General features: G+C 40.1%; 1 protein-coding gene across 1 annotated transcript in view; it reads right to left on the reverse strand.

Annotated features, from left to right (window-relative positions):
• DOCK1 (dedicator of cytokinesis 1) overlaps positions 1 to 13,735 on the reverse strand; it is a gene marked incomplete at its 5' end in the record, with an annotated part of 331,885 nt that overhangs the window by 280,384 nt on the left and 37,766 nt on the right. The window contains 9 exon segments of the mRNA XM_075717891.1: positions 72 to 196; positions 1,558 to 1,683; positions 4,252 to 4,394; positions 6,917 to 6,989; positions 7,329 to 7,464; positions 7,904 to 7,985; positions 8,544 to 8,701; positions 9,445 to 9,580; positions 12,766 to 12,914. Coding sequence (XP_075574006.1) covers positions 72 to 196; positions 1,558 to 1,683; positions 4,252 to 4,394; positions 6,917 to 6,989; positions 7,329 to 7,464; positions 7,904 to 7,985; positions 8,544 to 8,701; positions 9,445 to 9,580; positions 12,766 to 12,914 — 1,128 coding nt within the window.

The following is a 13,735-nucleotide window of genomic DNA, read 5'->3' on the forward strand; positions in this document are numbered from 1 at the left end:
GAAATATGTTGAAAAGGCTTAAACAGATATGTATCAAAATCAAAAAAACCAGATGTTAAATATTTTAATACCTCTAATCTTTTGCCATCTTCATCATAAACAGATACTGTCACTTCTACATTCTTTGCTGTTGTTTTACTGCCTTTGTCAAAATCTCCCTGAACCAATGTTACATAGATGTCATTACGAACATCACCTAAAAGAAAAAGCAAAGCACAAAGTTCTTAGCAATTTTCACAGCACACCTATCGATTTGTGAAACCAGTGATGCATAGAAACAACCACCAACACATTTTACTAACAGCAATCATACATTTACAGGGCAAAACATTTAAAAGAACATTTAAAAGCTGTGGCATCTTGGACATTCAAAACTAGCAGTACTGCAAACAGCGGTTTAGCTAAAATTGTGCTAAGAGTAAAGTCTGAACTATCAACTCATAGTGCAGCAAGGTGAATCTAACAAACAAAAATCACTCGTTATTTACACAGCTTCCTTCATTATTAATTCAAATGGATGAATTTCAACACAGTCATTAATCTATCCCATACACAGATATTTGGCCATTTACAAGTATCTAAACAGCCTGCAGATGTCTGTTTAACTTGTTACACAGGGAAGCAGTCTGATGGTTTTGCTGGCTTGGGGGTTGCAGGGGAGGGCTGTATTTAGCTTTATGTCTTAAAATGGTCTTCAATTACGCCCCAATTCGATTGAAATTTGGAAAATGAATTGTGGGAACCGGGGATTTCCAATAATTTCACGAGGCAGATGGTTTACCTGCCAAATAGGACCAGAGCAAGCAGAGGTGCTGGGGCGCTTACGCCGCGCTGGATATATACAGTAAAACAACTGCCAGATGCAGTCAGCGACCACAGGGAGAGCTGGAACTGCGATGGTTTTTGAAAATATCTGATGGACCCTCCAGAGCCCATCAATCTGAAAAGGACAGCGCAGGGTTTTTTCTGTAGTCTGTTGCTTTAGCAATTTTTATTTTGAGAAGCACCGCGGTTTTGGGGTTTTTTTTTTGTAAACAACAGAATTGAACATTGACAAAATATATCTGTTAAAAAAAGACAACATTGCTTTCTTTCAAATACGTTATCCAAATCTAGTACAAACCCTAAGAGACCTGCATATCTCTAAATCAAGCCTGTTCCTCTGAAAAATCTTTCTGGCTTAGATTCATCACAGGATGTAAGTTTTACATATGCCCTTGCTAGGAAGAGAATATGAAGCATTCACTTTGTATACATTTTTCTTCACTGGAGAAAGAGGAGAATCTCCACTGTCACTGTGATACCATGTCGGGGGGGTGATCAGTTGGGGGGTGGGGAGAGGTGTTACTTTTATTTATTTATGCAGCACATGTGGCAGGTATTACCAAAGTATTTCACTTTTATTTTAAATGAGACAAAATCCTTTGTCGATCTGTTATTTCTAATGTATACCATACCTCAAATTCATCTTTCCCCCCCACCACCACTTCCATACATACAGATATTTAAAGAAGGTTAAAATATAACAAAGCAGCCTTAATTCACACAATGGCTTACCAGGCATAATAATCTCAGGAAACCCCATTTTCCGAGCCACGGCTGTTGACCTATCCACTAAGTGTGGAAACTCTTTCCTAATCTGATGAATATCTCCTGGAAGAAGTTTCAAAGTCACCCACAAACCTGTTGTGTAAAAACCACAATTATTAAACCGGTGTTTTTTTCTGGGTACTAAAGATTTCTTTTTACAAGAACATACATTAGGGTAACTGCTCTTCATTTATAAAAAAAAATACATTTTACAAAGTATTTTAAAACACTCAAAAAAACCCCACCACTTCAAGCGGAAACACGAGTACAGCACATATAAGTATGCCTGATTATATCAGACTTTCTGGAAAACTGTGTAAAATCCTCACCTGGAAGCTGACTGGCTCATAAAAAACCTGAGAAACTGGAAATCTGTGCAAGACAAGGATTCAGGCCCTTGTATTGTGCGCTTTGCAGCAATACCATCTAGAAGGCGTCTTGGCAGGGAGGAGTTAGGCAGATGTTCAAAAGCAGATGCATACAGCTTCCCACACACAAGCTTACTAAAGCCAAAACTTTTATTCCCAGTCTAAAAATTTCAAACGGAACAGGTCTCCATTCCGAGGAAAAACAGGTTAGCAGCACCATACAACATAAATTTGCAGAAGGAAACCCTTGGTTATCAGCTGGACCCACTGAAGTCTGAGCTGTGAAAATGGAAGCAAGCCTGCTGTGCCCTTGGCACGAAGCTGGAGCGACCCCAGAAGAATTCCTCCTCCTCGCCGAACTTTGAGAACTAGACTTCTCTCATCGCTTAAGTCTTCCACAAAGGGCCTTGTGGAAATAGTTATTAAGCCATTAGCAGAACTGCCTCAAGCTTTCATCTCTCCTTTGAACTCTCGCAAGCTCTTTCTAATGAAATGTTTATCTTCCACAAGAAGAGAAGTGGCACCGTTGATCTGAATGGAAAAACTGAAGTACTTAACCAACCGATATCGAGATGCCAATAGAGAGCACCAACAGCAGATATGTACCCTGAATTGATTCATCACCACCACCCCCATACGTTGTTTTTACTGCACTGCGCACAAAGAAATCTACAGCATCAGCTTTACGCTGTTGACATTCTTCTCTTCAGTAGCAGAAGGCGCCACTGAAAAGCCGCTGCTTGCCAACTAACATCAGGCACGCTTGTTATAGGAAAAAGAAAGATCCCAAAGGGGGTAGGGAGGAGAAAAGAAGTCTTACACACTTGGTGAAGTGACTGGCAATCAAGTTTAAGCACGAAATAATCACAGCAGCAATTTGCAGAAGAAAATCCTAAAATTAAAATCTATGAAAAATACCCCAAAAATATTCATCTATAAAAGAAATTGTGGGTTATCCTGTCACACACACAATTAACTGTGCATTCATTTTGTATACATTTGGCAGCTAGCTTTCTTTTCTATTAAAGTCTCGTATGAAAGGCTATATGTTGACTTGTTGCCAGAGGTGGTTCTAACAGCTGCTGTTTCATTAAACAGTAACCGAACCTGCACCGACTGCCTAAGCAACAACTCTTAAACCTTTTCTGTTTGCCTGGGCGCCTTCCTTAGGGAAAGAATCCAAAGTGAATCAAAGCAGCTGAAATGTTTCCTCCTTTCCGATACACATTGGCTGCAGGTGAAAACGGGGGACAAGCAGATCTAAGTTTTCCTCTTTAGTTACTGGCTAAGTTTAAAAGTTTATTTAGATTTTATTTCCTATTAATTGATTTTAAAAAACAGCAAAAAAATCTATCATTTTCCTTAGGTCTTTCATTCAGGTATAAGTGATACGGATAAAGTGTCATATCCACTATGTATATCCGCTGTAAGTATGTATATCCGCTATAAGTGATAGGGATATGCACATACATAGCGTCAGGTGGAAACTCTGCGTTAGCCTGCGTAACAGTGTACTAATCCAGACCCCTTGCTCCCCGAAAGATACTGAAGCTAGCGCAGTAATAACTGAGCCATCATGCAATTAACTTTTTAACTGGTAGACACATTATCATCATGAAGTGTTGTATTTAGAAAATAATGGGGGGGGGAGAGACACACACAAAAAAACCCCCAAAACCCCAGACTTTGGAAGCAAGCTCACTTCCATGCCAGTGGGGCCACCCTGCTCTGGCCCCGTCCTCACCACCTGCGAGCCCAGGCGGGCGCGGTGCTGGCGAAGCGGAAAATTAAGGCGAAGGAAGGGACGGAAGAGACTATCCCCTCCTTCAACATGAGGAGCCCAAAGGCCACAGCTCAAGGGCACGAGAGCTGACTCCCTGAGTCATCGCTTCCAGTACGGAAACACAAGGATGTCCAAGTGACGGACAACGCAGCGGACAGACGGACAACCTGCAGAGCTAAGGCAGGGCGGGGGGAAAGGCGCAGGGCTGGGGGGAACAGCAGAATGAGGGCTGAAGGATGGGCAAGAGGGGGGACAAACCATGCAAACGCATTTTCTGCTACCAAACGGCAGTGAACAAGTGAAGGTAGTATCATGCACCCTTGATTCCAAAATTAAAATAAAAATCAAAATAAAAATCAAAATCAAAATCAAAATCAAAATTAAAATCAAAATTAAAATCAAAATTAAAATCAAAATTAAAATCAAAATTAAAATCAAAATCATCACGTGTCGCAAATCAAGCGACGAGCGGTTTTAGGTACACGGGTGTATATAAAGAACGGTACGTACCCTGCCCCTTGTGGTTAACTTCTTTAGCAGCAATCACTTTGTTTATAACAGTCTGAAGGAAATCATTCTCCCCTGCCACCCTGGGTGAAAAACGGGATGATATGTTCAGCTGCTTGTGTCGAATGGCGTCATCCAACGCTAGCCTGGAGGATGCACATGACGACCAACACCAGGAAACAAAGGGTCACAGAAAACCAGAAGTCACAGTAACAAGGGAACACAAAAGATCATATCATAGTTGTGACAAAGAGTATTTATTAGTCAACGCAAGACAAAGGACAGGAAAGGTAACAAGAAAGACAGAGGAAGATCATTAATGAGAAGAACGCTGATCTACCACGGAGAAGTAGAGCACGCTGGCGTTGTTACTTCTCCCTTCAGGGACATGCAGGCACGGCCCCAGCAACGCTGTGCGAGGACAGGAAGGACGTCTCCCGCCTGAGAATCCCCTGTTAAGCAGTGAAAACCTACGCAGGCAGTTTTCTCTTTAGTATAGACATAGCAGGCGGGCCCCGCAACACCTCCAGGGCCGCTGCTGCCATTCCGTGGTTACGCAGCAGTGCGTACCGCCCGAGGGAAAAGCTACCGTAAATCTCACGGAAACGGCATAGGAGAAGAAGAGCACATCACCCAAACATTCTGTTAAACTTGATGAATAAATGAAAAGATGGAAACTCTAAATAAACAGCAGCATTAAGTGTCATTTAAGTAATCTTGCCAAGTGCTTTTGACAGCCATTGTGCTGGTGGCTAGTGAATGAATACAAACAAAGAAAGATATGAAAACAGAATCGCATGTGGTACAACAGAAGCAAAGCATGGAATGAGAAGAAAAAAACGTGGCTGATATACAGCCTAAGTCTACGTTGGAAATAATGACAGCAGTACTCATTGCCTGTTTTCACATTATTCACATTCTTTGGAATATACTTTTTCAGAAGAATGTTTTAATTTATTGCGGAGGGAAAAAAAATCACATTGTACATCTTTTCAAAAAGCTGATTTATATATACAGAAAAAAATAAATCAGTGTTAATGGAGCAGAAAACTAGATGTTCCATCAGCATCCACTTTGATACAAAAAGATTCATTTTCATTGCATACTTCCACACTCACTAAAAAATAAGCTGGCTATTGTTTACCACACAATAAACATATGAACACGCTCTTCCCTAAAAACCCCTGTTTTCCTTGAAAAATGGAATTGTAATTCTGATTTTCACATTAACACCCTCTACACCACTCCAGCGACACTGCTGCATACAAACGAAACCGTTTCGAGACGGGAGGCACGCACCCGCTCGGCCCCCTGCAGCACCTGCAGACCTTGCCATCCTCTCAGCCCTACACCTGCAAGCCACGAGGGCTTCCGGAATTAAGCCTATATTCCAAAACACAGTTAATTGGACATTACATTACTTCAAGCTTTTTTTTTTTTAAATATTATTAAAAACCCTCTGAATATCCATTAGTATATTAATCAAGAAATTTAGCAAACATAATTATGTTTTGCCATTTTGAATAGATGGCAGTCTAACATTTCACACAATGGTAAAACTAAGCATTCCTATTTTATGCACGTTTATTTGACTTGTCCTTTCTACCTTTCCCCACTTCATGGAATAAAAAAAAACCAAACCATTAACTACGGATGGAACACAGTATTTGCCCCATGTCCTTTTTGTTAATAAGCTTTTACCTGTAAAAGTACTTTCTCTGCACATATCTACAAATTCACAAAAATTCAGGCTATTAAGCCCATATTTCTTAAGATGATTTTGTGGCTTGAAGTCAAAACTGATCTTTGCTATTACGTTGAAGTCATACATGTCCGTACTTTAAAGGACACCAACTCCATATTTGCTACTAGCTAATTTAATTATTGTAAAATAGTATCTGTCAAACTCCACGTCAGCAACCTTAGAGTCAGTGTGGAAAGGTTTCCAGTTTCAGATGACTAAAAGTAAGACCACGTCCACACAGCAGACTCGTCTCCTCGATGCTGTGAGCCAGCTATAACTGGCATGCACAGCAGAAACATCCTGCCCCTTACCATCCAACCAAAATACCTAAGGTTTCCAGTAAAAGTCTCGCGTGATAAAGTTGAGTTATGAGAAGATAACTGCAGGAGGTATATCAATCCATCCTTTAAATTCACAACTTTTGTTTGTACTCCAATTACTGTGGCCCCTACTATGAAATTATATCTGTGACCAAGAAAAAGATAAATGTTATCGTTTACCAATTTCACAGAAGTCACCTAGAGCGGATGTCGGTAACTCTGCTGGTCTTTATCAATCTCAGACAGAGCTAAACCAGCAATGCATTTATTTTAGGCATTTCACCTCTTACACATTATCCCCCTGACATCTTTAAACAAAAAAGAAAACAAGACTGCAAAACTGGGAATGCAAGCTTTAAACTCCAGACCAAAAAAAAAAAAAAAGTTTCTGGGGCTATCACTATTATAACTAACAGGAAATTATCAAGAAGAAGCATTAGTAAGTACTAGTCAAGATAAAATATCACACTGAAATCCATTTACTTCAGAGTAGCTACAGAACACTTCTTCTTATCAAAAGTTTTTTTTTTTTTTTTTTTTGAAATGGAAGTTAAAGTATTAATTCTTTCAATTCTGCTTATTTTTTACACTATTCCCTACTTACGGTTGAAATGGAATGAAGTGCTGTTTGTCCTCATCGTCAACTTTGCCGTTGATTATGTCAGTAACATCCATTACTGAAAACAGAAACAAAGTGCCCTGAATTAAGTGAGCAACATGGGAAGAAGGGTGCTGAGGGAACACCCCGGGGGACTGGAAGCAGCAGTGACTCAGAAGAAGGATGGAGTTATCAGCTGTGCAATTTCAGAATTTTCCTATGCAATAACATCATGCTGCAAATAACCTTTGGCATCTCTAATTCCAAGTCCTGAAAGTTACAGCAAACTCTACAGCGCAGCAATCAGCCTGATGAAGCCGGACCCGGGAACAACTCTGAGCTTCGCAGGAGCTCCACACACCCGACTTTCTATGCAAGAATACCGCGTGATATAGGCAGACCCAGCGCACAGAGTTACCTGCTACTCCGAACGGTCGCCGCAGCCCGGAGGTTAGTTTTCTCGTGTTGTTGTCCCTCAGCTCCATTCTGCCCACTCGCACAATCTGACAGACAAAACTGATTTTCTCTCTTTTCAGGTCTTTGCTGCCCAGGTCCTAGAAAGAGTAGTTGCTTCAGATTACTTTATACTAATTGAATTTTAAGTTCCATTTTAGCAGGCAGAAGGTTTGCTGCTTAGAATTTGCCTTCGCCATGCTCGCCTCTAGCACCAGAGCAAACTGCTCCTTCTCAGAGTAAAGTTTTTGTAACAGTACTTAAACATATTATCCTGACTTCTGTGTAAATTAATTCCTTAGGAGGCCAAATCATTTGTAGTAAGTTAAAACTTCAAAGAGCGACTTTGTTTTTAGCCAGGTGTTGAGAATTTTTAGTAGCCACTTATGAGAAATGTCTCATGTGAGCCTTCACCAGGATCATCACCTGCAGAGGTAACTCCACGCTGTTTACGTACAGATCATCAAACTCCTCAATTATTCACAAGCTATGAGACAAGTGCTTTAAAATTTGCCAGCTGAACCAAGCCCGCACACTTACGGTGAATACTGCTCGAAGGTTATGCAATCTGTCTATATCTTTGGGGAGTCCACAGCTTGACCATCGCACCAAGTAGTTTTCACTGAAAGAACAATATTTTGAGGACTTTTTGTTTCAACGGCTTCCTTTAACGTAAGTATATAAAATCAACTTCAGAATTTACAGAAGACTATTTTAAACCCAATCTACTTATCCTAAACAAATTAATATCTACTCAGTGGAGAGCTGGCATTTGCCTTTGCGTATATCATTTATAAAAGCAAGCAACTCCTCAGCAACAAAGTGTAAGAATTTCTTTAAGGAAGCAGGGCACGTAGAAATGGAAGTCTCAGCTTAGCACCACGGCTGCTGCCAGGCGATGGCAGGCAGCCTCGCAGGTGTGTTCACGTCTCGTTTAAGCTCTGCACCTGGGGAACCACAGGCACAGCGATGAGGAACAGCGACCCCGAAAGCTGCCCAAGGTGAGGAGACTTGCCCGACGCCGCGCTGAACACGACGACGAAGTGCTGCTGCACTGTTCCTTCCCAGATGACCCTCTTCCCTACGCCCTTCATGGAAATTTGACTTTCATAAGCCCTCTCATCCTGCTGCTACAACTGAGTAAGCACAGATTAGGGAGCACGCTCAGGAGCACACTAACCTGATAAATTTTGATTCCAGTGGATCATACAGAGACATCAGGACTTCAGCATCTTCTCCTATTTTACAGACTACATTTTTTAAATTTACAAATAAAGCAAATGAAGGAGTGGCAGCAAACTTGGCTTGTCTGTTGATATCGATATTTTGTTTCTGAGACTGTAATTCAAGAAGAGAAGAAACTCAGATTTAACTTAGCCTAACAAATATCCAACCGCTATAAAACTTTGCTAAAATCTTTCAGACAGAAGAAGAGGGGTTTTCTGTTGAGTGTCTACTCCCGTGATCTTTCTTTATATTAGGATTTATGACAGATTGCATTTCCCGGATCTGTCTTGAAGGGCCACACCATAAGGGGTGGGGCGGGGCAGAGGGAAGTCTTCACTTACGAAAAAGAGAGCTAAACCAATGGAAGAAAATACAGAGCCTCAAATATACCCGACCAAAAAAAAAAAAGAAGTTTGTTCTTTGCTTTGTCTGATGTTTTTCTGACAGGTACAGAGTGCCAAGTCTGAGAATGTCTTTAAATTTGCCTCCTGTATTTCAACAACCAAATTTTCAGGATTGGCATACAGAAATCATACAAACAAAATAAGGACATTATTCTACTTGATTCTCAAAAAGAAACTCTCATGACAGCCTAACATAACAAACCTGCTACATATGCACCTCTGGTATTAACCTACAACTGTAGTCAACTTATTGATACAGGTCTTAAGCATAAATTCTGCTAAGCCCTTTAAAGGACTGAAAAGACAATTAAACAGGCTAAGACGTAAATGTTTAAGCCTGGTAACTCTTCATAAACATAACAAATTCTTCATTACCAATGCTGAAAATAACAGTCACCTAGTTAGTCTTATGTTTCAAAAGGAAAAGCTACAGGGCATCGCGTATCTTACTTTTTCCTCCTGTAGCCTCTCTTCAACTTGCTTAGAAGCTATTTCATGTGCTCTGAAAAGGCTAATCGTGCTGGTCTGCTCTGGGTCCAAAATATTGCCATCTTCATCTCTAACGACCAGATCTAAATCAAGAATTCTAAACAAACAAAAGAATACGCTTGTAAATTAACAGTGCTCAAAGAAATGCTCAAAAAACACCTGCGAAGTGTTTAACATTAAAGTCATGCACACTTGACATACAATAGGAAAAAAATCAGTTGATACATGATAAAACAATTTAAGATGTCACCAACGCCGGAGATAACCACCCCTGGCTGGAAGTCACCTCTTCCCCCAGCACAGAAAGAACCAATGTAAATGAAATAGCAGAACAGCTGGGAAGTAATTTCTTAAACAACTAAATTTGCAAGAGATTTATCTCCTCCTCTGAATCATCTGACAGCTTGAACAAACAACCACTACAGCCACACACATGCAAATCGGTCAGTTCATTTCGTCCCACTCCACATTCTCCTCCAAAGCAGGCATATTCCTGTTTTAGCAAAAACCTAGGAGATACAGGAAGGCATAAGTTGTTGCTCTTTATTTAAAGCAGAAGCCAGATTTCTGTCAGCAGGGTGTTAACGTCCACGATTACCTTCTGCAGAGAAGAAGGTTTCTGCCATAATCAAATCCAGTCTTAGGAAAGACCTTTCACATTTTTCCACATTAGTACGGTGCTGGCAGCAGAACCAAGGACAAAGAGCCATCGGGTCTAGATTGATCCGCATTTCTCCACCTACCTTCCCTAAGACTGACCTCCTCACCTCCGCTCCAATATGGTCCCTATTCTCTTCGTCGAACTCGGTAGCCACCTCTCACGATGGAGCTGCTGTAACTTGGGTTTTGAAACATGTTTGATCAATAAGCTTAAATCCAACCTTGCAGTGTGTGATAAGCCACACAGAGGTTCGCGGTTTATCTGCGAGTAAGGCCCCTGTGGACATGACCCGCAGTCACGTAGAAGATGAACAGGAGCTGTGGCAAACGAAGGCGTTTCATGTACTTAGAGAATCACGCCTCGCCCCTCCCTTGCAAGAGGGAAACCTGGAGGTCTGAAACAAAGCCTTGAGCAGGGACAACACAGGAAGCCCTCCAGTTAATTGCACTGCAATAATTCAAAGGTGGATGAACATCAAGTTGCAGAGTGCAGGCAGCAGCTCATTAAGAAACTCCTCCTAAGCTCTGCTCTGTAACTGGACCTACTCATCACCACGCTCTCCTACGCATCCCCAACCACCAAGCTCCCAGGTGAATCTTCTGGCGAGAAAATGGCTTCATCATTGAAAGCAAACAGAAGAGTAACCAAAAATTGTCTTGCTCCTCCCTACGACTGTTTCCCGGACAGCAGCCCCAGGAGATACCACCACTGGCCACTTGTATCACAGCCGTCAGCCCTGGGTGACCAGCAGCAGAGTGCTTCCGTAGGAGACACCCGCCCGGACCAGCGGAAAAGGTAACTCAGAAATTCAGAGAAAGACTAATCACCCAGCCTACGACACACTAACAGGTCAAGAATGTTCGTACAGACTGTCAAATAAATAGAAGCAAACACTCCTTTGATTTCATTTCTTTGTTTTATCCTTTAATTTGCAAATGATGTTTGGAAAAAAACCTGGAGTTTTTTCTTAAGTGGCCCAGTTACAGATTTTTGCAACTGAACAAAGAAAAAAAAAAAAAAAAAAAAGCTGTTTTCACAACAAAATTACCTGACCCAATTTCAGAAAGACATTAAACACACAAATTCATAAGACCATTTTTACTTCCTCGGTTATTTTGACAACAAAGCAGTGAAATGGCTGTCTTTATTTATAGGAAAAATCTTATTTACATACCAGTATTTCACAAAACAGGAAAAGTTAGGATATGATTAGATCAGAAAACATTTATAAAATGCATAATGAATTCATTCTGTCTGGATATTGAAATCATCATTCGTGCTTATTTTAGACAAAAGTGAACGCATGACTACATTAGAAACATATGGTATCTTTCAGTTGTGAGTATTTACTCAGAAGTTCAAATTCACTTCCCTCCTGCACACCGCAGACAATGTTCTGATCACTTAATTAGTCCATCAGAACATTATGAATATAAAGCACAGCACAAGATGTTCCATTGTATTTGAATGCCGAGCATCTGGAGGTTATTCAGAGTAACTTTAACCAACTCCTTAGCCAGATGGTAAAATACAGTAGCCAAACATATAATATCAACAACATCTGGTTAATTGTCTACTGAGGTACAACAGTCCGTATCTTGGATTATAAATGATAATTACTGACTGAATGCAGTTACTGATGATTTTTTTTTTATTATTTTTTTTTAAATCACAGCTTTTGCTGATAAAGTGCATGAACAGAAATACTGCAAATTTGGCAGTTAAGGAATAAAACACAAATAGCTGAAATCTGATGAGTTATTTGCATCACAAGGTATTTAAAGATTGGCTTGCTGAAAACTTTTTCAGTCCCCAGGTACAACATTCTCTCTCAGTATTCAAAGCACTGCTTCAAATAATTTCCTGACTGAGGTGTAAGATACAATTTCTCATTTTCAGTCAAAATGGCAAGTCATAACTGTATAGACAATTTGTAACCTAAAACTTGTATATAAAAAAATTTTGCTCTCCACTGTTTGGAGAGTTAATATGTCTGAATTATGAACGTATCTAACAGATGCAACGTATACTGCTGTCTTTTTTTTTTTGGTAAATATTTCCTTCACAACTTCCATTCTCTTCTATTAAATAGATACTTTCTGTTATTAAATCTGCCTTTTAATCTTCTGGTACAAGCTGGATACTATATAAGTAGAGGAACTATGAGCTAAACGATGCTTCTGAGCCAAATCCTTCAGCATCACATTACAGCTAAGTGACTTCAGGGCACACGCAGCTGGTGGTGTTGAGAAGGCAACAACTGTTTAAGCTGCAGGAGCAAGTAGAGTTTAAATTATATTTTGAATGGAGGCAATACTTGCACTTTTCAACTGACCTTAAAAATTACAACTTCATACCGGTATCAAATTGATAATATCATCAAGCAAGTGAGAGAGTTACATACGGATTCCACTTTACATATTATAAGTTGTACTGTATTTTAAAGATGTTACATCAACTTCATTATTTGTCCTTCTGTAACAGGACTGTAAATATACTACTATTACACCTCCATAAATACAGTAATAAAAGAATCTTGCAAGAATTTTTGACAGCTAATGTGTATTACGCAAGCTGATTTGGTTTTAAGCACAAACACTTGGAAAATATTGTTCACAAACCTGTTGCCATAATCAATTTTGGCAGTCACTTTCTTTTTCAGTTCTTTGAGTTCATCCTGGGGCAGGGTCCCAGACAGTATTTGAGATCTCCACTCAATAAGATCATATATCATGTGCCGTACACTGCGAAACATTTCTCTGTTATCTTGCTGTTTGGAGAAAAGAGATGGGGAGAAGTTAGTTTTGAAGTCTACTGAGCATCTTTTAAATACATACAATAAATTGCAATTATACTAACTCAAAAGAGTCTACAATTAGCTCTAAAATAGGAAGCTAACTTTCTATAGCACAGAACACTGAATACGAAGTGACTCACACTCTGCTTTAGGTATCTAAATAAGTGTAAATGCTTGTGTTTATGTTACCTGAAAACCCAGGTCATACTGTATTCAGAACAGGCATTCAAGGGAGAGAGATTCTTTTCTTGGTTCACAGAGTAACTTTATTCAATGACCCTCTATACTGAGTAGAGCAGAACTAAAACCAGTGCATTTTAACAGCAAGAGGCTTAAATTCTGCAATACTCCCATCTGCAACACATTAGAGAACCCTTTTCCACCCCCTAGTTAAATCTTCAGAATAACACTTCAAAATTCCTCAGTGTGCAAAGTCAAGCACATCAGATCATTTTAAAATTCCTCAGTGTGCAAAGCTGAGCACATCAGTACCTTACGAGTCCACAGGTAACATGTGAAGGCAAGTGGAAAACCAGGAAAGCACTAAACCTTATAGGAAGTTAAATACCTTAATAGTTCATAAAGGCTGGAACTATGGATATTAAATAGCGCCAGCAGCACATGCAAACTCTCCTTGGCAACACTCAGCTAAGCTAGGACACAGGAAGACAAAGTTCCGGACTTACAATGGAAGAAACCTCTTTTCCAGAGCGTTTTCTGTATGCATGCCCATGCACACATGCATTAGAGACAAAATATCACATCTTTAACCACAAAACAGAATTTGACCTGTT

The sequence above is a fragment of the Pelecanus crispus genome, chromosome 10 (assembly GCF_030463565.1).
Source record: "Pelecanus crispus isolate bPelCri1 chromosome 10, bPelCri1.pri, whole genome shotgun sequence".
NCBI classification, from domain to species: Eukaryota; Metazoa; Chordata; class Aves; order Pelecaniformes; family Pelecanidae; genus Pelecanus; species Pelecanus crispus.